Raw genomic sequence first — 26,720 nt, forward strand, 5'->3', positions numbered from 1 at the left:
CAGATCAAAATCAACCAGAGTTTCTCAGTAAAACTAATTAAAATTGCGCAGTTACAAGTCGAGTGGACCTTACCTTCTTATAAAATCAATAAAGAATTTGTCTTGGCACCCCTTGAGAGCGGTGACAAAACTTTTTGACCCTGGAGGACCTCTGGGCTTGCCTCTTCTTGACATTCCTGGAAAACACAGAGTAATGTGATTAGCAAAGTGCTAAATCAATGGCCTTAGAGAAAGTTAATTCGCTCTGATTTTGCATGAACAACTTGCCCCATGACATAATGTGTTATATATTTTAAATATATTACACAAAGATTGACATCCAAATGTATGACACCATCTAACTACTTCATCTTATTTTGTGAACAGAAGACAATCTGTGTTTCACATGGATTATTGTTTTATTTTAATTCGATCACGTTGTATAATAATAATGACAGTCACACAGAGTGCCCTACATCCACAGGATGTGTTGTATTTCATATCAAAACCTTTAGTATTACTACGTATAGCTATTTAATGGTTAATTCACAAATAGATATTTAAATGGCCCTCGCAAGACAGTTGCCTGGACAATCAGTATTACCACAAAAGAAGCTATCATCATAATGATCATTATCAGAATGTTCTCGTCCACTGCTGGATATAAGCCTCTCCAATGGCACGCCACTGAGCTCAATCTTCAGGTCTATTCATCTAACCACTACCAGCCACCTTGCGGATATCGTCACTCCACCTAGCTGGAGAGCGCCCTACACTACGCTTGCCTAGACGCGCTCTCCACTCTAGAACACGAAGCTATACTACGTAGAAACAATTGTGGTTTATAGTCTACAAGGAAAGTACCACATTCAGCAAGGAATTAAGGAATATTAACCAAACAATTTCCCTAAGGAAAATTCAACTGTAACAGTTTCCATCTTAAATGCACTAGACAGGCACTTGGCAAAGAAAAATAATAAATTACACTTTTTATAAAATAACTAATATCGAAGTAATTCTAGCGAATATATGACAAATACTGTTTTAACATTATGTCAGTCGAATTTGGCTGGTAACCAAAAGGAAATGTTTCCTCGAAACGTATGCTTATATTCATGTCTTTATCCGTAGTTTAATTAGTATTTTCTATGCAAATAATCGTTTAAGTAATTAATCTTGAGTAATTAGTTTGATAGAAACGCTTGCTCTGGTTAAACGGTTGCTGTGTTCTCTTCGATTCCCAAAGGATTTATGCTTGCTACGCTACGAAATTGTATTTCTAACTATAAATAGCCAAATGATAATTTCATGAGGATGGTTACTAAGCTGATCAGAGGACTTGTAATGCAGAGTTACTACTATCATAATACCATCTTTTATATTATGATATATTTTACTGATGGTGGAGAAAACAGTGCCAAAAAACGTTTATTTTTTGACGAAGGAAAAGCATCAAAAGGCGCCTAGCATTGTGTAGTCAGTCAAAAGAATAACCCTCGATTTTACCAAGAAACCCTTTACTAAGAAGAGATAAACATACATAAAGTAACAATTAACCACATGTGTAACAAGCAAATATTTATTACAACAGCTCAGACAACCGCCAGACAATGTTATATTATTTCTATGACGGGTCACATCTGATGAGTCAGAGTATCACGTCACACCGTGGGTAGCCAAACATCCCGTAGTAATGTGATTCAAAATATTTCACATTTCATATCAATGACGATCAGTGAAAGCATTGCGTGGTTCAGGAATTTCACTAAGTGATGTTTGTGTTTATTTTAAGATATTCCGTAATTTGTTTTGTTAGTGTTACGCCTACTATACAGTTCACACGTTACCAGGATTTTAATCCTACGTTTTAGACTGGGTCATGGCCTAGATAGCAAAATATAAATCTAGACCTATTTAGCGTGATTGAATAATAAACAAAAGCATTTATCGGGTCTCCTATTCTTATCTGTTTATTATCTATTCGGCTAGCATCAATCATCGTCAAAATTAGACCAATCAAATGCAGAAAGAAAATTTGAAATCCGACCAATAGAACGAAAGATATGCTCAATCATGCAAACAGACAAGGAAACAAACAAACAAGCAAATGTGTTATCAGAATTTCCTTTTCACGTGTCGTTTATCAGATGTTATGAAGATAAGAATTATCTTTTGAAATAAGGTCGTATGTGGTGCCGGTCAAGTCGACACCAGCAATTTATACTACGCTAACTCAAAAAAGCGTACTTTACAGTAGAGGCGTTTAAAGGGAAAAACGTGATAACTTTTACATTAATTAAGATACTTTTTTGAAATTTGGTATGCTTAATATTTAATTTATTCATTGTAATATCTCATATTTATATTTCCTTAATTATTTATATTTTTTGATTTAGCTCAAGTTAGCCGTATATAAACGTAATTCATCAAAAAAATTTTACATCTTATACACGTCTAACTAATGTTAGCGTAGTGTAGTACGGGAGGTCGTAGTGCATGATCAATTATCTGATGCATATTTCAATATTTTATAAAGAATATGTACTTACTTACAAAAAGAATAGTCAACGTACCATTAATAAACTAATTAATACATTAACACATAAGTATTTACTATGTAAAAGTCGCTAAGTCGTTCATTTTACAAATGAACAAGTATACACACGAACGCACTAAACTACGCTAACTATGAGTTAGCGCAGTGTTACACAGATTTTGACCAAAGTGATCCCCGCGCACACTCCGCTAATAATAGTTGGCGTAATATAAATCGAGTGATTTCAAAAAGTACCTTTACTTAGCGTTTTATAAGATTTGTAACTTTCTTATTTTTGCATATTTCTTCTCAATTTTTTTATGACGTATGTAAACACACATTTTAAGCAACTTGGCATAAAAAAACGTTTTTTCCAAATTTCGAGTTAGCGTAGTATAAATTGCTGGTGTCGAAGTGATGATAACTGAAGTAGACGAGATAACCTTAATCCTTAACATTTGGGTTTTATAAGTGCTTTAAAGTATTTTCGGATTGAGCACAGACTTGCGAAAGCTGTACCAAATAGGAATTACCTGTGATTACGAAGGTAATGCATTTGGTATACTTGGTCGACTTTTTTGGAAGTTAAAACCTTTAGTTGTGGAAGCAAATTGTGTAATAACATCAGATGTTATTGATTCATTCAGCTCGCAAAAGTTTCTTTACTTAACATTACACAAGTATAAAAACGTCTAAATTGTATATGAAATCGTTTCTTGCATTTGCTATCCTAAGAAATCATAATCACTATTATCGGCAAGTATAAACTAATGACCACTTTCAATCTATAAACCCAAGTTGAAAGGCGCTTTTCCAACAGGAGATGTACTATGCTACGAAGATGTACATAATAGCTAAGCTTTTGCTACGAAGATGCGCCGCCGCAAAGTGAGTGCGAGGAAGATGCGCAGCTGAATGCGATGTATCGATAGGTTTCTGGTGGAAAGGCACCCTCATGTTTTTAACATTTCTATGAAGTTTCTGTCCGAGATCGATTCAAATCGTGAGTTACGATTAGTTACTGAAATCGGTTAAAACTCTTGATCTATAGAAAAACTGTAATTTGCTTACCTCCACTAAGAACAGTAGTACCATCAGCTAGTGTAGTAGCCGTACAGTACCGGGGAAGACCTTTGCTGCTGATGAAGTTCTTGGAACGTTTGCCCTGTTCGATGAGTTTCTGTGGCGGCATGCCCAGCAGCTCGATGATGCACGCCATCTGATCCGCCTCGTCCTCGCCTGGGAGTAACGGGAACCCTGGAACACGTGGAAGGGTATATTTTAATGATGAAACAGAAAGAGAGAGAGAGAGAGAGAGAGAGAGAGAGAGAGAGAGAGAGAGAGAGAGAGAGAGAGAGAGAAGAAAAGGTAGGTCAAGCAAGGTTAGACAACAAAAAAAACTTTGATTGACAAAAAAATAAATAAAACGAAAAACAGAATTGAGAATGAAATTCTAAATTAAAGTGTAGATATGAAAGGTTTTCTACGAAAAAAACTTTGAATAAAATATTCCAACTTAAAATTCAATCTATCTTAATAAAACATTACTACGAATTCCGAGAAGGTTTTTGTTTTTGAAAGAGCTTTATACACGACGTTTAAGGAAAAAATAAATAAGAACACATTTGAAACAAGACTGAAGTACCTAATACTTTACAATACCTACCTATCTTTTTATCAATGCCCTCATTAATACAATGTGATAGGGGCGAGACTTCTAACCCGTTAAGGCTGAGTACTACATCTAATTTTATCGACAAAAGTCGGGGTCGAAGGGGTCGAATCCCCTCCCCTAAAAATTATGGCTATTTTAATATTTTTTTTACTTTTTTTGATATCAAAGGTTGTATGCGTCGTAGAAACAAAAAAAAACGACAAACGGTAGCTAATAACCTTGGCTAACTAATTCATTACTTTTTTCATATGTTTGATAATGTTTTGGTGAGAAAAAAAATCATTTGTGAATTATTCTTACCGAAAAAATCACTATTTTTCAATATTTTCAATTAGGGGTTAAACCCCCCATATTATTTTTTTTGTCGATAAAATTAGTTGTAGTACTCAGCCTTAACGGGTTAGAAGTCTCGCCCCTATCACATTGTATAAGCTTTATTTCATTCACAAAATCCATTGTTTACAAAATGTATTCCAATATAAAATATAAGGTGTTCTAAAATTATCTGCCACGGCTTTAATGGGAGGTAGTGTTGTGTTTGAAGATTATAATAGAGAAGAAATTTCGTACACCGGACCAATTAATACAATTTGTGAACATACAGAAGTTAAATAAACATTTGACTCTACTCTGCATAAAATGGTTCACAAAAACGCACGATGCCTTGTTTTCTTTGATGAAGCAGAGACAGTGAAAGAGATAGCTCCTTTACAAAAAAAAGTCATAATTAATCATTTTTATTTACTATTGTAATCTTCAAACAACATTAAAGCCATTGCAGATACTTTTAAAGCTCCTTATATACATATAGTCAGTGTCTATAGAATAGAATGACATACATAACACACTACCCAATATTTATGTGTCATATAACCTATTAGATTCTCGCATATAATATTACAGGAACTTTTTGAACCATTTCCAAAAAGATTTCAGGGTTTTCCACTTAATCATTTGGCTATTTAAAAAGATCTCGTCAGACTGTGAGACAATTGTGAGTTTTTTTTTCTGTCTGCGAAGTTAAACGCCTCAGCAAGGGGTTTCGGAAGCCATGGGGAATGGGAATGGGGGAATGAAATCGTTTAGTCGACGTGAAAAGGCTGAGGAACGGTTATAGGAGGTTCGTTACGGGGAAGTGAACGAGTTGATGATGGCTTTTTTGTGTTGTCCCTAATGAATCCATGGATTACTAGGGATATCTTTATCTATATTATAGTTATATTATAGTTCAAGATATTTTAAATATCAAAGGCAGGGGTGTGGTGTCTTAGCCCTATGGAAATTAACGCCATCAAATACTTAACACTCCGCTCACAGCCTCCATTGTTGGCATACCTTCAAAATGTAAAGTTCCATCTTTTCCCCTATCTTTTCAATGGATTTGCACGTGTCACTATAGTTAATACATACATATATATTTAAAAGGGGTCTCACCTGTAAGTAGCTCCGCCAGTATGCACCCTAGGGACCACATGTCGATGGGCATGCCATACCTGGCGCCCATCATCACCTCGGGCGCCCTGTAGAACCTCGACTGGATATACGTGTACACCCGCTGGTGCTCATAACAAGAGCTGCCGAAGTCTATCACCTGTTGACAAGAGAAAATAAACCTTAGTTTCCAGGTAATAATAAGTAATACTCTATTGATCCAACGGACTAGATAGATATAGTTTTCTTGAACTGCACACTAGCTTATAAGTTTTAACCTTTTTAATAAATAAATATACTCGTATTTGTGTCTTTCCTCCTAAGTAAAAGCGTTTTGGGACTGCTTCTGTGCATATAGACATTTCATTATTTGGTACAGAGGTAAAAAGAAGATAGATATAATCGTACGCAGTATATCTTTCGCGGTCAAAGCAATCTACTTCAATTGGATCACAAAGGACACTTTTGCAAGTCAAAAATAAACTGAATATAAATAAGTCTGTCGATCCGTTAATGACCTTTTAATCTGACAACAGTAACCACGAGAGATGATAGTATTGTCGATCTGTTAAGTCTTTGACTGCCAATAGAAAACTGTGGAAGTGAATCCTCCGCTAACGTCGGTCACCGGTGACCACCACGGCGTTCAATGTGTTAATGACCTTTAATCTGACAACAAGAACCCCGAGAGATGATATAGTATTGGTATAAAACCCTTCCATAACAAAACATGGTAAAAGATAGCAAGACCAGAAAACATTCATAGCACAGTACCCTTAGTACGAGTTTGTTTAATGTTGAACGAAATCGAAATGAGAGCGCGTTCGGCGCTCTGATTGGCCGGCTCGAATAAACCAACCAATAAGAGCACTTCACGCGCTCTCATTTCGAATACTTTAAACGTAAACCAAAGTCATACTAATGGTACAGACCTCTCAGTATCGTGGTTAAAATCGTTTTCTCGAATACTTTAGTGGAGCGCGGAAGTCACCTTAAACGACATCCGTTGACCTAACCTAAATATGGCACCGAACCGGGTTCAACTTGAAGAGCGGACCAACGACCCTTGACTCTCGACACCTTCGAACAACGCTCGTCATTATAATACCATTATCTTCAACTCCTTGAGAAAAACTGACACAACTTGAATGACATCTTCTAATTGGGCATTTATATTTTGAACCATATCACTTTATGATAAAGTTAAAAGTTAAATGTTTAGTTTAGGGTAACTTGATGTGCTGTGTGTGTTGTACTGCGAAACTGTTTATTTCTTCAACTAATGTTGGGTGAACGCCATCTGATATTTAGTTAATTTGTACGTTGAATAAACAAGCGTGTTATTTACTATTTACTTCTAAAACATAGGCTGTCGGCGAAAGTGATCAGGAGAAACTGGTGACTGTTTAACAGTGATTGCGTGTGGTAACGAGATGTTGTAACCAGCTTGTTAAACACTAAAGAATTTTGTACCCCTTTCCCTTCTTTCCGATTTTGTGTCTAACAAACTTGACATGAAAAAGAACAACGTTAACAACGTCACACCTTTTATCCCCGAAGGAGTAGGCAGAGGCACACATTACGGCACGTAATGCCGCTATACAATGTACACCCACTTTTCACCATTTGTGTTATAATTCCCATGTAATAGAGGGTGAGCCTATTGCCATATACCGGGCACAATTCCAGACTCCGTGCTACTACTGAGAAATTTTCGAAAAACCGAAAAAGGAATGAAAAAGTAATAAAAAAATAATTTAAAATAAGACAAAATCTTTTTTAGCTAAAGTTTACTTAAGTTTAATTCCATTTCTAAAAATATCAAAGTAAAAAAACCTGACCTATGAAACATTTGAATTCGCAGAAATAACAAACATTACGTTACGAAATTTATATGAAGTGTAGTTAAAAGAAAAACGTGAGGCAATTTACCGTTTTTCAATACGCTTCGAGTCTGGGTCGCTCAGATTGAGTTCTCTTAAGTTTTTATTAGTTTATCGATGTATTGACCTAGTTAACTCCGTGTTGGGATTACTGGGGTGTTAACTGCAAGAAGACTAAAGACTTGTTTTAGACTATTAGTTATAATACATATAAGTATTTTCTTTCTCGATTTTCTCCAACTAGGGATATTGAAATAGCCAAATTCTAATTAATTCACTAGCACATTTGTTCTAGAATGATCTACAATCATTTGATCGTGATCGATGCATAAGATCAAGTACGGGCATAGTAACAATGGGCGAAGTAAAACCAGCTCGGCGAAGAACGAATGATAACATCTAACGAGTGAAGACGAAATGCAATATAGAAAACTGTATCAAGAGTCAAATCCTGTCATTGGTAAGTCAGCACTACAATTGAAACCCATCTTATGTAGTTCAATATTAATATTAATGAGTATGGAGACGAAACTACATGAGCTAACAGTATAAATAGCATGTTTACATGTAAGGAACACAATGCATTAAATAGAAAACAATAGATAAGTACTAAATAAAGACTCTAGAACAATCTTGAAGGCGCCATACGCGATTCGGAGCCCGGATTAATAGATGGTGTTGTTATACTAAAATAATAAGTATCGAAAAAAAGCTAGATTTATTAATGGCGTGTTAGTCTGGTAAAAAATAGATCTGCTTATTTTTCTCTCGGTCAAACATATTTTCTTTGATAACATTTATATTAGTTAAGAATAACATCATATTTCATTTCTGACTTCCGTATGAATGAGATGCAGACGACTGAGATTATTATAGAGAGAGGATGCTTTAGATGCAACACTTTCGAATCTACGTTCAACGTTTAATATGACACGTATAATGTAAGGGACGTCACTATGTAGGAAACTAACTGTTGCTAGGAAAAGTTTTAAAGTGAAAACTTGGGATTTGTCAACATAGTGTTGTTTGTGAGGAGTTGCGTCGCTCCAAGCCCCTTTCCCTGCGGACTACCTAACAGGTTTACCGAGGATCCAGTAGCAGCTGCAGTAGTAACGGGGTGGTTTATAGTCAGTAAGAGTCTGACAATCCTCTCGCCTCGCCCAAAACCGGAGAAGTCATAGTATGATTTTCCCCCCTCAAACAAATTCCCTTTCCGTTGAAGTTGATTAAGCCAAAACGGATCTCTTTGTTATCCAATTTTTCTGATACAAAAACGACATGTAAGCCTTTATCGGAAAACAGTTAACAGTTTATATTAATTTAGAGTGCATATTGACATACAAGCTTTAAACCGTGACCCGAATACTATTTACATTTAGATTTTAATACGGAAATGTATTACGTCAGGCGAATCACTAACACCAATGTGTTATGTACTGTCATAGGTGGCGAATGATGGTCAAAATATTTGCGATTAATGTTTTGTAAATAGTTGCTGATATTGGCGAGGAATTGTAGAATTATGTGAAGGATTGAAACAAATTAAAACTATTAAAAATAAAGCGAATTTATATTGTAGAGGTAGGAATCCTAAATGACAATGTTAAAGGTATGAATCCTACACGGTGCATTTTGACAATCTTGTCTAGAATCTGTGTCATAATATCCACGTTTGATGGTGAGGTGAAGATGGCATTTCAAGTCTCCTTTAAATATAGCCCTTAGTGCGGATCTTACAACCCTTTCTTACCTCTTAAAAGAAAATGGGTGTTAACTGATGCCAAGGCTCATATCATGCCATTATTAACCAATATTTCTCACCAAAGATACAAGATTACTAAATCAAAATTTCATCTATCTAAAAGTCAAATAGAACAATAACCTATTGAGCTTGTAGCTCCAAATATCGTTCGTTGTCTTACATACAATGGACATCAAGTACTTAGACAAGTAAATAAATATATATATAAATATTTTTTATAACGTCACGCCTTTAATCCTCGTAGGGGTAGGCAGAGGTGTACAGTATGACACATAATGCCAATGTACACCCACATTCCACAATTTATGTTGAAGGTCCCATGTAATAGGGGGTGAGTCCATTGCCATATACCGGGCACATTTCCAGAGCTACTTGAGAAATTTTCGAAAAACCGAAAAAACAGTAAGTAAATAAATAAAAAATGTACTCTATAATTGTACACAATCAATTTATTTACACTTACAGTAGCAACTCATGTTATATGCAATAGATTCTGGATCAATGGATCGATAAAAACGTCTGAGTATCGGATCGGATGGCGATTGAATCGAATGCAGCACGCGTGAGCACGCAAGGGGGTTCGTGTTGCCATACTAATCACTAATCAATAACTTAGGATGTGATAATTATACGTTTTTACACTTCACTATGTGTAGTGTGATATTACTATTGCAATTACTAAACTGAAAGACTAAGAAAAAAATACACAAAGATGAAAATGTTTAAGTAGTATGATTCTAAGAACGTTTCACAGAAAGATTCAATTTAAAGTGCGAAAAAAAAAATCATAACATAAATCGTTCATCACTTGGCAACACTGGAAGGACGTTTGACGCACGCGCAAGTTCTGTTCAATGCGCTTCAATGGTCTATTGTCTGTTGATTACGTTGTTACGTTTATCATAACCCCATAATCAAGCTCTTGGAATCGAACTCAAGGCTTTACGTATAAGGTACGACGGAGAACTGTTTAAAATCAATTAGTATCAGTGGTGGTCTGTATTTTGATATTTGATACTATTATATCAGCCACATATAAGACTACTGCTGAACATATAATATGCCTTGGTACTATAACACGGGATTACTCATAAGTTTTTGCAATACAAAAAGTATGAATTTCCATGTTCGGTTTCGCAGTTTTCTGTACTTTTGGACTTTTAGGGGTTTTTCTATTCTTTCGCGGACACTTTTTAAATGACCTAACAGAGAAAGTAATCTGGGAAACTTGTTTAAAATCCCTGGAATGATTGATTTTTCTGTGTTCCTTTTATTATATGTTTGGGAATGATCACTTATTAATAGTTGCCCTCGCAAAAGAAGACCCTGATAAACTACAATATTATTGGTCTAGGTTACAGATAGTCGACTCGAAACTGCAAACTCATGATCCAGTACATACGCATGCAATTCTTTAAAATATTTAAAAACAACCGTTTGATTAATAGTACCTATCATAAGTATGATTGATTGGCACTTCCCTGCGCTAAATAACAATAATGGGTCTGACGGCATCGGAAGAAACACAGACAGCAAAAAGCTGCCAGTTATTTGTTACAAAAATTAAAAAATCGTTTTAAATAATAGCGGCTAAGCAGACAAATTGACGTCAACGAACCTTGTAGGACTTACAATAATGATGTATTCCATAGAAAAATTATTTTGACAGCACTAAATGGGGGACAGAGGCCAATAGTTGATATTCTTCGAAGCGACAGTCGTCATTGGCAGGTCTCCAATGATTGTCATCGGTTTATGTATCATATTAAAGCGACAGGTTATATCTTATAATGACCACACGACTGTGGTTTAGTCATAAAGTAATGATGGTGCACATTAGAATAATCTTTGTTACAAAATATGATATAGTGGTGATGGAAATCTCTTTCTTCTAAGTAATGAGTCGTAGGGAATTGGCCAACTAGCGCCGCAGTTGGCTAAGATATCGCATAAAGGTATTATTACGAAGTAATGACTAAACAAGATAATCTTTAAACACCATCAAATTGTTGCAGTTGTGACATAAAAGTAAATGACAGTAACACCTGTGAAATGTTGACAGAAAAATTTAGGTTTCAGGTCATTCAATCGGAACAAGTTAAAGACTGTCAACCTAAATCTACTTGAAAAAAGGCCAGAAAAAAGTAAAATGTCTATAGCGAAAGTTTTGAAAGTAGACAAGCCTAAAACTGGAAAAATATCAAAGTTGTTAATAAAAGTAAAACACGCCTAGTTACTTGGTTAGTGCTGTACTTCGGGTAAAAGTGTTAAACGTCTAGTTTTTGATCGTCGCGTAAACATTATATGCTGACGTACACAAATATTTACCTACGCTATGCCAGAAAACTACTTTTTTTTTAACGTTCGTACAATTTTTGGCAGGTTTTTTACCACACTAATTACTCGGTAAACGTTATAGTGAAAGATTTGTGGAGTTCCGTGAATTTTTCGCAATTATAATGTGGTTTTGAAAAATATGTTTTTTTGTTATCACGGTAAAATGATGAATTGCTTTTACCTAGGTACAATCTTTGTGGTAAGCTCGTGGTTTGTTTAAAATATAATATGCTGTCGGGTAGGTAAACAATTCGGCTGAGCTGTTGCGTTTAATTCTGTTATGTATCTATTGTTTCAGTCGTATCATGAGCGATTCTGTTTACTATTTCTCGGAAACTTCGTATTTTTGATGAAATATGGATTTCGATATTTTTATCCAACAAAGCGGAGTTACCTGTGCGTACATATGACGTCAAGCAATTATTTTACACCCGCTTTGTAAGTAGCAGTTAATTAGAGTGTTATTGCGATGCACTAAAACAAGGGCCTTAGAATAGAAATCCTTTGTTGACGCACGTTGTAACCTGTTCCCATTGCTTCACGTAGTCACAAGTCGTACATTACCCGTGTGTTTTGACACATTCCTTACCACAAAACAATTGTGACATCCGTCAGGAAAAATGACACTTACCCTCATTGTCATAAAACACAAAATGGCGCGCCTACGAGTTGTTTAGTGGCAGTATTAAGGTTGTAACACACAAATCAGTGATTGCATGTCACAGCTTGACGGAGGAACGCTTAGATTTACAACGTTGTGACGTCACAGTGCATGAGATCGATGTTCCCAAACTCACGTGAAGGGAAACGTGAAACGTGACGTATAAATCAAGTTGACATGCCACTCTTACACGTAGGTGGCGTTCCTGTTTACCCCCGTTTGTGGCGATATACTTAGCTAGAGAATTCCAGGCGAAGATGACGACATTCTAGGAAAATATTTATTGAGATTGATTATATGCACAAGCTGCTGTTTCCACGAACCGTGTCTTATGACGATTTTAGAAAAAAAGTGCTTGTTCATTGTTTTATTAATAGTCTAAAAACTAACTAGAGCATTTTCTTTAGCTAAAACAATTGATGGTACGAGTAATAAAGCCACTGAATTATAGTTTGTACATAAAACTTTACGAACTCGTATTTAAAACAAAGCCTATAAATTAAACACCCCATATCTTTGGACTATTAACAAAAAATATATAGGTATTCAAATAAATGCTGCGGCCGAATTCTTAGTATGGAGCATTCGATGTAAAAATTCGGAATTCATTGAAATTTCGGGTTCATTGAAATAAAATTCTCGTTTCATTTTCCATCGCACATTTTCCCGATTCAGTCATTCACATTCAGTTTCCGTCCAGCGATGCATTCTGTTCAGCCAAGAGTAATCAGTATAATATGTTTTATAAAATATCGTTTTGTATTGTAAATATATGTAAACGTAAATAAATATATTACATTGATTGATGGGTGATCGATTGGTTTGATATAAAGAAGTTTCTGTACACATAGGGATCAGTAGAAATAAAGCAGACTTAAATAACTAATCATGTATCTTGACATTTAATCTGGCAGTCTGGATCCTACTGATCAGCCAGTAAAATCAAAAACAGATTACGTTACGCAGGAGTTGTGGGCCGATGCAATCATCAAAACAACATTGACAGATAGGATCGTGCTTGCCACTCGTAAACTCAAACATATCGTTAGGTATTTTAAAAGAGAATACTGTTTAGAAAACACGCATATTAATACGTCTCGTTTTTTCACGCCATGAGGCTGATTGGGTGTGTGTTATTTCAATATATTACACTATTTTTCTCACCGCATGGTGCAAGCCATTCTAAGAGTTTATACTCACGTGAGGCGTAGGCGCAACAGACGATACGGTCTTGAAACCATGATTATTATACATGCTTTATTATATCTGCATTCTTCACTAATAGAGACAAACCCGGCCAAGTACAAATCAATTTCTATATTCTAAATTATCGTTTGTTTGGCTAAACATACATATATCTTAATTGATTTATTGTTTATATAAAATTCGTGCAATGAAACCTGAATGCAATTAGGTAAAGGTCGGTAGTAAAACTATGTTTACCAATGAAATCTGGACTATGAATAGATTAGGTACTGTCGTATTATTGTAGCCAAGGGTGTCGCTTGAGGCGCAAAATGGAATGTTCCAGAAGTATTGTGTTTTAAACAGTTGTTACCAACTGAATGATTAAAGTAAATATTTGGATTATTCAAGTCAAAATTTTTAACAGAATGGGAAAACCCATGTTAACGAAAACTTATCTAGAATCTATATGATCAATCTCATTGATGAAGGGAATCTCCGAAACCTAAGCTTTGACATGTCATTAAAGTATAATTAGTAGATGAAAATTCCTGCATTTTCCCTGTATATAGTTTTTGCAATGCTTGGGAAATTTGACTGCAATAGAAATGGTTCTCAGAGCTAGCGTCTTTAACGTCACAATTCTTGGCTTTTACATTAACAACGCTTTTGTTTATGATTTGTTTTAGTAGAAATGCCGTAATGTGTTGTACTTTGGCTACAAAATATCAATTGTTCGGTGTAACACATAATTCAGCTCCTAATTGACTATTAGATAACGTCTTCATTTAGAACTTCGGAGTTTACATAATAGTAAAACATATCTACTAAAAGCTGTTTCACATACACTTTGAAGATAGTTACGAATATAAATAACGTTTGTTTTGTGTAGAAAATGGGTTTTCTTTGACAATATTTGTGTTTTAAGGTTCAACTATCGAAGATAATATGTGTATCATTAAACAAGAAAACAATGAGCTTAGTACGAGTTTGTTTTACGTTGAACGAGATCGAAACGTTACCGCGTTCGGCGCTCTGATTGGCTTGCTTCAATGAACCAACCAATCGCGGTAACGCGTCAATATCGTTATACGCAAGGCAAACTCGTACTAACGCCTCAGGATCAAACTCATTGTGTTTAAAATATCTAAATACATGTTATTTATAGAAACTGTGAATCTGTACCAGACTATAATAATAACCAATGGATTTAATACAAAGAGTAAAGGACAATGACCTTCCATAAGAAAGCCTATAACTAGAAAACGATTCTTACGGCCGTACTCAGAATCATTTAATGGTTACATAACCCAGTCTTTACCAATTGTTTTTAGCACAAAATCATTAATCAAGGAACAGTTTAAATAATCATTAAATGTCTTTGAGTACGGTAGTTAAATAAGTAAATAACTCTTTGACAGACAGACTTCTTAAACAAAGTAGAACCCGTGATACACTGCAAATGTTTTCGTAGTAAAAAAATAATAACTATACAACTACAGATGTATAGATCCACAAATCTTTCAACAACCACCAGCTTCCTATGTTCTAGGAAATAAAAATATCTATGTATCCCATGTATTTTAGGCGTCGTTGATAGAATACAAACACAATTGTTTGGAATACATTTCCGTGATTTTGTTTATGAGTTGAAATAACCGACTTCTGAATAAAAGTGGGTATTGTGTTTACAATATATGGAGCTATGAATGGCTGGAGATGAAGGTTGTTGCGTTACATATGGAGGAAACGAGTTTTTGTTTGTTTGAAATTTATCATTCCTGGTTTTAAACGATTGCATAATCAATTATATAGAAGATTTAGACTAAATAGAATAGGAATGCGGTATTGGTTTCTTTATTGTTAGAGGGAATACTTTTATATAGTAAATATGTGCTGTACTACGTTGGTTTTAAAGGCGTAAACTTAACAACTAAGCACCAAGTTCTTATGACTCTTTTAACAGGTTTTAATGGACTTTTTCGATTCCAGTTTTCACATCTTTGTCTTAATCATGTCATCCCCAAGAAGTCTCCTTTATGACGTTGTCAGATTGTTGCCCCACACTAGGATTTTCTCCTGTGTCGTGGGTGCGTTTACAAACATACAAATTCACATACACATGACACCCAGACCCGAAGCAACATTTTGTGGATCACATAAAGAGTTGCTCTGTGCGGGTATCGAAACCGCTACACGTTGCACGGCAGCCAGTTGACCGCGCCAGCCGTGCAGTCATAGAAATGTGTTCAATAAGTAATTAGAACTATGACCATTAGATATATAGGAAGACATTATACAAAATTGCCTAGGCAATATGTCCTGCAGTAGAATTCCAGTTAAGCATCGCGTGCAACCTAGTTTGTGCACATTAGTCCCAGCTATTAATGTTATTATGTCATACACTAACCTAATTTGATCCTTAAGGGAATAGATTAAAGTGGTTATTGTCTTTAAACGGTTTATCACATGGATATACGGTTTGGTTAATTGTATAATTAAATATAGCCGCTAGATACCGAATATTAAATTTGAAACGGTCAATTTTTTTTAATCTATCTTAGTTATCATTGACAATTTCAGACTCCTTATAGGGCTTTTCTTTAATATATTTACGCGTGTGTGTGTTAAACGTTATTTTTAATTTATTTCATACTTTTTCTGACATTTTGTCCAATGGGCCTTTTTGATATCCGATCTGCAGGCTCGAAATGTCATACTTAACAATTTATAAATAATACTATAATATGTACTACTATTACTATTACCCCTATGTTAATCAACAGACATGACAATCCACAATTAATCCCAATCAACATACACCCTTAACTAAACATCCTTGCCAAACAAATATGTACTCAATTATCTTCTAATTAAGCTTCAAGTGTAATCAACTATGAAGTATCCTAAGGCTCAGTTAGCATTAGGCATCACGTCGCGTGTTCATTCCTTGGCTAATTACTGTAATTCTGCAGCTAATGTAGTGTCGGACAAATTATATCGTAATCGTAGTTAACTTGGCACAATGACCTTCACCGATATTCTTGATTATTTTGTTCTTAGTATTCTCTATTGTGTATCTATCTATTAAAAGTGTAAATAAAGTATTTGGAAGTGGTTAAGTCTTTGACTGAAAATAGAAAACTGTTGAAGGCAAATCCTCCGCTAACGTCGGTCACCGGTGACCACCACGGCGTTCAATGTGTTAAGAAATTATGTCTGATAACAGAGTATTTAAAAGAAAGGAATACAAGTTTGACTGCTGTAAACAGATACATTTAATGATTACTTAAAAAAATCCTTAGTAACGATTTTGTTCAGAAATCAATTACTAATGACTAGATTAAGTAATCATTAAAAGACTCTATGTACGGCGGTTAGTCTAGTTTTCTTCCTTAAAGCACAGATAGGTCATAAAAAACTTGGTACTTAGTAAAAGGGTGGGGAATTTGATGAATATTTTATGTGGAATCATAGTGTGTGATATTGTATTCTGTGTTATCATCATATCACAGAATTTATGAAAGCGACATCCTCAATTTACTAAAATGAATAGCGTAACTGGTGAAACCGAGTGTCCCTAGCGGGCACCGCTTCGGGGAACGATTAAGCATTCATAAAACTAAACCTCGTTTCAATTTTATTTCGTACACATAAAAAAAGAAACTAAATTAAAAGAGATGTCGTTGTAAAACGTATTAATTTTCACCAGCAATTAATTCATTAATATCTTATACTGATAAACAAGAAAGTTTTTATTGGCGTGTAAAATATAATTAGATAAAGACGTAATTTAATTCGAAAAGTACCCTTAGTATGAATTTGCTTTACGTTGAACGAAAACGAAACGAGACCGCGTTCAGCGCCGTGATTGGTCGGCGCGAATGAACCAACCAATCAGAGAGTCGAACGTGCTCTCGTTTCAATTACTTTAAACGTAAAGCAAACTCGTACTAAGGGTACAGATTAGGTATTCCCTTAGAAGGAATTTCGAGCTTATACAACATTGTGAGAGGAAGAAATGATGGATCCTTGTAATTAGTTACGTAAAACAGCTGCGTCAAAAAACTGGACTGGCTTTTTATGAATAAATTAGGTAAGATGAAGGAAGATGGTGGATATCTTTCTTGATTAAAGTAGGAACCCTGTTATATACTGGTTGACTACAGGTCTTATAAGTTTGGGAGCTAATAACCCGCAATATCGTAGCATACGAAAATAAATTGCTACACTTCACTATCTATATAAATACAGTCTAATGTGACATATGAAGGGTATCTAACTCTTAAGTGTTCAAACTACGCAACCCTAATACGCTATAACAGCGATAAAATCATCGCTTAGCCTCATAACTGCAATTACAACAATTACAGCACATCACAATTAATTTGCGGACCAAAGAAAATTACGAAGCTATTCATTCCAGTATAATAAAAAACTTTGAAAAAAAAAATAAGAGAACAACTAACTTTCTTCATTAGCTACGAAGACAATTTTCCACGAAGACTGCCCACGACACTAAATTAAAAAAAAAATACTCCCGGGACTAATTAATCTCTTGCAACATTATTTAAAACAAAGAAACCGGGTCAAGAAAATCAAAACCACGGCAGAAAACTATCCACTACGCCTCTAACCTTCGCAATTAAAGAATGGACACAGTGACAATCGAATTATAATATTTTTAGAGTGTTTATGTTAGAGAATAAAGTTTAAATTCCGATGTAACGATTGTGGAAGACGTAACGTTATGTCAGTAGTCTGTAATCGAGACAGATGTGGGGTACGGCCCCATTGCGAGTTTGTAACGAAACAAGTAATTAAGAATGCTCAAGAAAAGTATATTAAAAAAACGTTTTTCAACCAAAACACAACTGATTTTGAATAATTAATGCTATCGTGAAAATTCCGTGAATTTCTCGTGTGTCCAAGTGACGATGATATTCGTCACGGTTTTGGAAGATGGCGGCGGGCGCTGGATGTGACAGGAGACGCGTTGGACAGATGCCGAGGGTACGCGCTAGTTTCCCAATCGGCCACAACCACTCGCCACTCTTTAAACGATTCTGGTAATCGATTCTGGAGCACTTTGTGTGGGCCATTATATTTCCAGTTAAGTTTTCTTTTCCTTTGAAGGATGACTCAATTACATTATTCTAAGCTCAAGTTTTGGGTCAAATTACCGTGAAAGATGTATTCGAGGAAATGGTGAAATGAAAAAGATTATCCTCTTCCTTGTTTAGCCCTTTGAAGACGGCGGTTGTAATCCCTTTGTGGAGTATTTATAATTCAATTGATTCAGCATTATAATGTTTGGTTAACAAACACTAGACTTGTATAAACGTGGTAAAACAAATATAATTAAGCAAGACTGGTGTAGCGGCGAGCCGTGTTTACATCGGATCGATAGCGGCACACGTGCGCGCGCGCTGATTACGCAATGTCACCAGCGCGAGAGTCGGTTGTCGGCTGATTCATTGATTGTCGTACATTGATTGATCGACTGCATTTTTATGTTAAATTATGTAAATAGCGGAGAGAAGAAAGTTGTTTAAATAATGTTTTTAAGTACTGAAAGGTGTGAAGATGGGCAATAACCGGACTTTAATCATGAACGTGTGTTGCTGGACGCAACTGACCACACGTGGAACTACGTACAGTTTATCTATGTTGCAAAACAAACGTGTAAAAACTAGAAATAGAAGAAAAATATACTTATAAAGAAATAAATACCTTGTTTGCTGGGAATTCTATGAACACACGATATTGAGCAATTGAAAACTTCCATAAGGAAGGCGAGCGCGCTCCTGGAGTGGAGAACAAACAAATTCTCCAACTTTATTACTAGTAAAGTAAATATTTTGTTCTATGATCACATATTAACGTATCGATTTGCGGAATGCTACTCGAATAACCCGCTAGATTGAGAAACGAAAGAGAAAAAAAATCAGGAAGACAGAATTTCTGAAAAAAAAAAGAAATACAAAAACATACAGGTCGACTTCTTCCGCAAACACAGCATTTTAAAAACGATGCGAACTGTGTATGTGATGTATAAATTAGTATTTGCTGCTTTTAGAAGCAGTAAAATTTTATTTGGTGGTTACGTAATTACGGAAACAGAGAATCGTCCTGGTGGTGAAACTGCGAACTTTCTTTGATTCGATTTCAATTCGAGAGTTCGTTTAGGACGGAAACATTTATCACTAGAGCAATTAATTCGACATCAGCTATACCGCAGGTGCTTAACGTGGTACAAGTAAACAAATTCCGTTAACCAGATGTTGGAACTAAACCTCAATTTTATCAATAAACATTTAGAAGTTAAAGTTCCCGAGAAAACGTCCTCAACTCGTTGGATTTCGCGTTAAAACCATAAAATGTTATGTTTTATGATTTTAAACATTTAGGTTTATTGATTACATGTAACACTCTGAAACGGTGCAGCTTCCTAATTAATGTTATGGCTTATGTGACATATTTTTCAGTATGTCTTAACCATGATTTAATATTATTACAGTATTTAAATGAATAGTGGGTGCTGAATACAAGTTCCCACCCCTTCGAAGAAAACGTTATAAAATAAATTGGCACCCTCAAAACATACGAGCATTAATGTCAAACACAAAATATTTTATGGAGTTAAAAAATATAGCGGCAATATTTGGCACGTCCTAATTCGACCTGCGTTACACAAACATTGTGCACTTAGCTGCATATTAGGATAAGCTCAGATGTCCAAACATCGGCGAGGCAGATAAAATGTGCCTTTAACTTTATTTTTATAACATCTTTTGACATGAATCAGCGCGCAAATAACGATAAAGCCAATTCCAAGGAAGCGTGTGTGCTGCAGTGCAGGTTGCTGCACCTTGCAAAAACATCAAATTATATTCAGGCCTCGCCAGATTCGTGCGAGGATAATCAAAATTTCAATAAAATTACGTTTTACCAAATTCACTTTGTCGCAAAAGGTTAAATCCGTCTGCCATTCTCAATTGAATAGCGGTATTAACGTGTCCAAGTTTAAGGCTGCGTTCAAAGATATCGTAGTCCTTCGGAGAAAAAGTATAATTTTTTTTTTTTAATTTTCATTATGTCGTCGAGGAGTTCCAGTTACAAAGTCGTTAGCCAATAAAGTTGTGACAGTACGTGGTTTATTAACGAAGCGGATGACTGGGAAAACGTTAATGGTGATCGAATGAGGCCAAGCACGCTCCGGTGGTCCTGAGGAACTTCACCACGCAGCTGATGCAGACTGAATCACTTTTTCTCCGAGTTGCCAACAAAATTAATGGACCATCTTAATGTTCCAGGCAACCCCGAAATCCTCGAATCTGTTTTTCTTTTTATATTATAAAGTTTTTGCTCATTTTTTCAATCTGGTAACCAACAAGTAATCGAGGAAACAGTAATCGTCTGTTAAAACCTTGCTTCCGAGATTTAGATGTACGCGTATATCATTTATATTTTAATAAGGAAATCGTAAAATATGTAACAGCAAAGAACGTCGTCCGCGGTTTAAAACGTAAAGGAAAATTGTCTGGAGCAACGTGTAATTAGCGCTGGAAATCTTCCGTGAAAGAGAACGAACCAACTGTGAATTGAACAACAAAGTATTTTTTAGCAATTTATCTCCTAAGAGAATTTATTACGACATTTCCACAAAACAGCCGAATTATTTAGTTTGGAGTCCTTGACATGGTCGTGGGACCCCGTAAACATGTGTCTGGCCGTCGTAACACTGTTATGAGAGACGCACCAATAAACTATGCTACATCAAATTAAACAACGGAATGGGGTAACTACTTTTTCTTTTAGAATTACAGTCTTGTTGTTTTAATCCTAACATAACTGCGGATTTGTTTTGTTTACGAGCTTTTCGGACACAGATATTTTGAAGGATAAAATGAAAGGCGGCGACAACTACGTTTCTTAAGTCAATTCGATATGTTATAGAAAACAGGGCAAATGTATATCCGCGGTGACAGGCCAACGAACGACTGACTAATACTCTATCCGAGTCCATGACCCGCCTTAGCTAATCTTACGGCATCATCTATTTTCCTCGACCAACTATTACACGGAAAGATTACCTGATTCACGTTTTTTTCTGAGCACATCCCAATCGGAACTGTTAGGTACAAACAAAAAGGTAATAACGAGAATTGAGGCTTAACACCTTTCAAACAGATCATACTCGACGTTCGAAAAAAAAATACGAAGAAAAAAAGATTGTACAATTTAAAAACCACAAAGCGTTCGAATTGAATACTGTTAAATTAAAATGTTATTAAACATTCGAAAAGTGGAGAGCGAAGCGTAGTATTATAATTGTTCGGTTTATAATCGGTTTTCCTCTTCGCTTCATTGGAATAGGGCGGGAAATGTATAATGATTTCGGTGCCAGGTTTCTTCACGATACTTTTATGTTCTCAGAATATCTAGTGGAGATACTCAGGTGATATTTGTAATAGAGATGCGAACATGACTTTAGTAGCGTTGCCAGTGGCAGAAGGGAATTCCATGGGACACAGAATCTGTAAACTTGTATTTAGTTCATTTATTTTTAGTATCGTTTGTCAGAATAACAGTATTTTTAGACACAAACGTCCATTACATGTGTTGCATGTCAATGTATGCGGCTATTTCCATGCATACTTGAGATGCTAAGAGAAACAGATGCTGTTTATAATTATCATAACGAAAGTGTTCTTTATAAATTAGGTAAATGTACTTTCTTATTATTTTAATTAAGCGTATACTTAATCTGCAAGGTTTCACGTTATTATCTTTACAATTAAAAGTCTGATTTCTACATACATAAGCTTCTGACTACATTATAACAACAGTCTCCGATGAGATTGTCAGTTATTAAAATGACAAACGACCTTGACATATATTAATTCTTTGGCTTCACTTGATCTACACCACGATTGTTTACTACGGTACGCAGAGATTCTAGAACTCCTTAGTCCTATCATACATCTATATCTGAGATACTTTACTTTGATGTAAGCTGTCAGATACTTTAATTGGTTTTCTATCTGATCTGATTCAATCAAGTACTATGAATGTGATTTACAAACCACAATCCTCAATAAGTTAAGCTATAGTGGCAACTACTGAATAACTACTTATTTGAAACTTTTTTTTGCACTAGGAATTTGTTCGTGGGTGCATTACAAATACAGATCTCAGAGAAACAGACTTAGAAAAACTATCAGTTAGTTGAGTGCAAATATTAGTTTATTCTAAGAAATAAACACCGTCCAGACAGCTGCTGCTTACCTACTATACTAAATACTTCAGTGTGCCTACACAGTCAGGCTTAGAACTTATTTTGAACATCCTATTTATTCCTTCCGAAGCTCTTCTTTATCGAAACACTGAAGAACAAGCATAAATAAATAAATAAAAAAATATTAGCTTAATAATGCAATAAATCTAGACTCACTATAAAACTGTGCTCACACTGAATAGAAGACCAACACAAAACCTTCTGTGACCTTTAGGGTGCTTTTCCACCAGAGATGTGCTATTGAAGATGTTATAACTAAACTGTGAAAGTATGTGACCGTTTCCAGTGATAGTACGATATGTAGCTGTGCGAGGAAGATGCGCAGCTCGAGTATGCGATGTATCGATAGTAGGGAAGCCATACGTAGTACGCATCTATAGCATCTATATAAAATATCAGCTCAATTTGAAGTTGGGAGTTGGAATTAAGTTAATCATCTTGTTTCCATCTCGAAGAATGTCAGCAAATAAGTAAAGTAACCCAGACTTTTCACTTGAAGGAGAATGAAATCAAAAACATTGTCAGCGGTTACTATTAACCACACTAATTGGCGGCGGAGTGAAGAGAGCGTGACAGCTAGTCGAAAGTCTCACTCTAACCGTGGGGTCCGACTACTGATTACACGTTCACTGCTATTGACAGAATTATAGTGTTTTGTTAAGCTTTAGAAAATTATACTTTCCACTGAAAAGGCTAAGGTTTCTTTTCGTAAGGTCTTAGAAGAAAAGGTCTTTCTATAAAGCTGTGTGTGCTACCACCCTTTCAAATACTAAGGTCGTTATGAAAATAATGATGTCACTTGTTTCAATGTCAGCCATAATAATCCTCAAGTCAATTTATTATTATAAAAAGCGGAAATAAGCATCGGAACAATAGATATCGATTACTTATTGCATATAATAGTATCGATAAAAAAATAACAATGACTCCGAGCCGCTATTACGTTTTTGCACGTAACTAAAGTTCAAGGGAAATCTTCGTTTAAATGAAATATTAGATTCAAAACAACGGAAGCGATTGTGGATTTAGGCCAACAGTTGTTGCAAACATTTGTCCAAATGTTTGTACCGACGTAACATATTGCGTTTGCGCAAAGTGGGACGTTACGGACAATGAAGTGTCCGAGATCCAGAATCGAGTATTTTCACTGAATTACATCTATAGATGGATAGTAAATGGAACAGAAACAATATTCCGGGAACGTTAATATTAATGAAGTGGTCGGCCAAACGTCGTCAACAATTGGGTCAACTAGTTATGACCTGTATGACACCAACGCCATGCTTTCATGGAAAATCTTTATTGGAAAACATGGAGATATGAAAGTAATTGACAAGTCGACAGGTCATTATACGTGTCCCATTTTTACTACCAAGTTCTTGAGTAAATAAACAATACCACTTCACTTTCTAATGTAATCTAACACCAATATTTGACCAGTACACCCGTCGACTGTTAATTTGTTAAAAAAACACAATAAGAAACTGGCTACTGAGATGTGATTTGTTAACAGTAACGCGACTTCGCAGTCGCACAGAGACAAAAGGTAAACAAACTCGATGAATAAGCTCATTTATTTCGTACGAGAAAACTATAAACTAGACAGTTCAACAAATAGTTACTATTTAACATGTAATTGGAGCAGACTTTTTAGCCTGCTTCCTTTGCATACAAACATATTTTTTTTTATTTCGTCTGAGTTCTGTAGCCATAATAAATCATGTACCATAACATAACAGAGTTATATAATGTATAAACCTCTCTCCTCTTTCTTATTTGTGTAAGTTTTATGAGCTTAAGTCTTTAGAACACACTACACAGCCTATTAAAAGAGCTAGAATGACATTTTCTAAATAGAAAACCGTTAGCTACAGCATAATACAAAAAGAGAGGTGAGAATAGCAACCAGAAATATAAATTTCAAAGAATGTCTAAATCAATATAAAAACGCAAAAATCAAGCAACAAGGATTTTTTAAACATTTCTACAATATCAAAAACACAAAGAAAATATTTGCACGGCAAAGACAGGACAGACAACGCGAACTGATTACTTTTTCTACTGAAAAAGAATTGTCAATATATTTGGCTAGTTGCCGCCTCTCAAACTGGACTGAAGTGGGTCAATACATTATTTATAACAGACAGTGTTGCAGCAACTGTTGCAACAGTGTTCACAACGAGAAACTTTGTTGCTGTAACGTGTTACGCTACATGTTATGTTGCATCTGCAAAGTTATTTAATTGAGATTGCTTTGTTGTTTTACGAGTTTGTATTGGTGTGGACATTGTGTTCCAGATAATTCATTAAACATTGTGGATATCTGATTTATATGGGACGTCTTTAAACAGTTTTCGTATAAAGTATTATATTGCTATTAAACTAAAGACCTGTCGATAAATTAATGAAGGTAAGTGATCTGCAGACAGGCAAGATTTGTCATTGCATAACCTTAAAGTTGTAGGCAACATAATCGCAAAAGAAACAATTTAAAGAAAATTGTTGCAAGACAAAAGATGATTCCTTTCTCAAAGTACGCAATAAATATCATTTTAAAGTAAGACCATAATATGCAACTTTATCTTAAGCTGAAATAAAAACCTCCTCAACTTTACTGGCATCCAACCTGTTGTCGGGAGCTTAAGCTATCCTTTTTAAAAAGAAAATCTAAAGGGAAAATCTTGTGCATTTTAATATAGCTCACGAAGAAATGTGCATGAGTATAAGGTCGAGGCAATTGTTTTTGTCTTAACACTTTTGAGAATGGACTCAACCCATTTAAAAACAAAAGATTGAATGAAAGCATCACTTGTAGAAGTATAAATGATGATTTAAACACAAAATGGTTTGGATACAAGTGTAAACAAAGTCAATACACTCATGAAGAGATGAAAAACCTAGTTATTACGCAACTAACCCCATATTGGACGTATTCCAACGGAACAAAGCCGGGTTTATTACACGTAAATCATTCTTTGCGAGGAACTAATTGCTGAGGACGCATCCTCACTCCGTTTTTAGATCATACATGATCATAAAACGTCTGTTTACGAAACTGATATTATGGAATACCACGGAGGCTGTGCAGTTGTTTATTGCGTAATCCGGAGTTAGTCTGAAGTCTTAAAGTGAGATTAAAAACATGAAATCAGGCCGAGGTTACTGTGTCCGATTTGCCATGCGAATGTATTGGCTGGATCGATTTAATTGACGCATGACGTATCTACGCAGATCTCGATTCTCGATTGTCTGTCAGTGAAAGTCTCAGATACCTACAACTACAAGAGTAATTTTAAAATTATAACAAAAAATAATTTCGCTATAATTACTGTTGATTTTACCAATGGATTTTCCTAATAACTAAATTGTGTTAGAAAGTTGGAACAATCATAGTTAATTTGTTTTCGATTTCGATTGTTCAGAAGTGGCTGGTTTGAACAGAAATTAATACAAAGCCTTTATTAGTAAACCTAGTATCATCACAATAAATACTAGCTATTTCTTAAAACTTTCCCTAGGTACTTTCAAAAAGACTTTATTTTTTCAATCTCATGAGAAAATACATAAACACGGTTAGAATAACGAGACAGTCATTAATGTTCATTAAATAAAACTTAACTTAATTGAAATATTTACGCTCATTACTCGGAGGCGAGAAAAGTTTTTATTACCTGACTATACTCGTAACTATCGCTGGGGACGTATTATAATATAAATCCACGTATAATTTAAATATATTGAATTCTTAAACTTTATTTTATAGCAAAACAAGTAAGAAATATTTAATGACAAGAGCAATAATAAATAGATTTAAGATTAGAGTCTCCAGAGGTCCAGCTACGTACGATGCACTGTCTACCTCTGTTTAGAACTCCCATTATAGGGAGGTAAATACCTCACAAATAATCCTCCTACTTGAATACCTCCCAATACCTTATTCACAACAATAATGAAATATGCAAAACGTCAG

At 35.2% G+C, this 26,720-nt stretch overlaps 1 protein-coding gene across 3 annotated transcripts in view; it reads right to left on the minus strand.

Moving 5' to 3' along the window:
• The window catches only part of LOC118280579 (dual specificity tyrosine-phosphorylation-regulated kinase 2), a 143,086-nt gene that overhangs the window by 8,137 nt on the left and 108,229 nt on the right, over positions 1-26,720 (minus strand). For all 3 annotated transcript variants that reach the window (XM_050699421.1, XM_050699420.1, XM_035600687.2), the window contains exons 2-4: positions 5,625-5,781; positions 3,587-3,772; positions 74-176 (exon numbers count right to left, since the gene is read on the minus strand). In XM_050699421.1, coding sequence (XP_050555378.1) covers positions 74-176; positions 3,587-3,772; positions 5,625-5,781 — 446 coding nt within the window. The remainder of the gene's footprint in view (positions 1-73; positions 177-3,586; positions 3,773-5,624; positions 5,782-26,720) is intronic.

Source organism: Spodoptera frugiperda, chromosome 16 (genome assembly GCF_023101765.2).
Source record: "Spodoptera frugiperda isolate SF20-4 chromosome 16, AGI-APGP_CSIRO_Sfru_2.0, whole genome shotgun sequence".
In the NCBI taxonomy this organism is placed as follows: Eukaryota; Metazoa; Arthropoda; class Insecta; order Lepidoptera; family Noctuidae; genus Spodoptera; species Spodoptera frugiperda.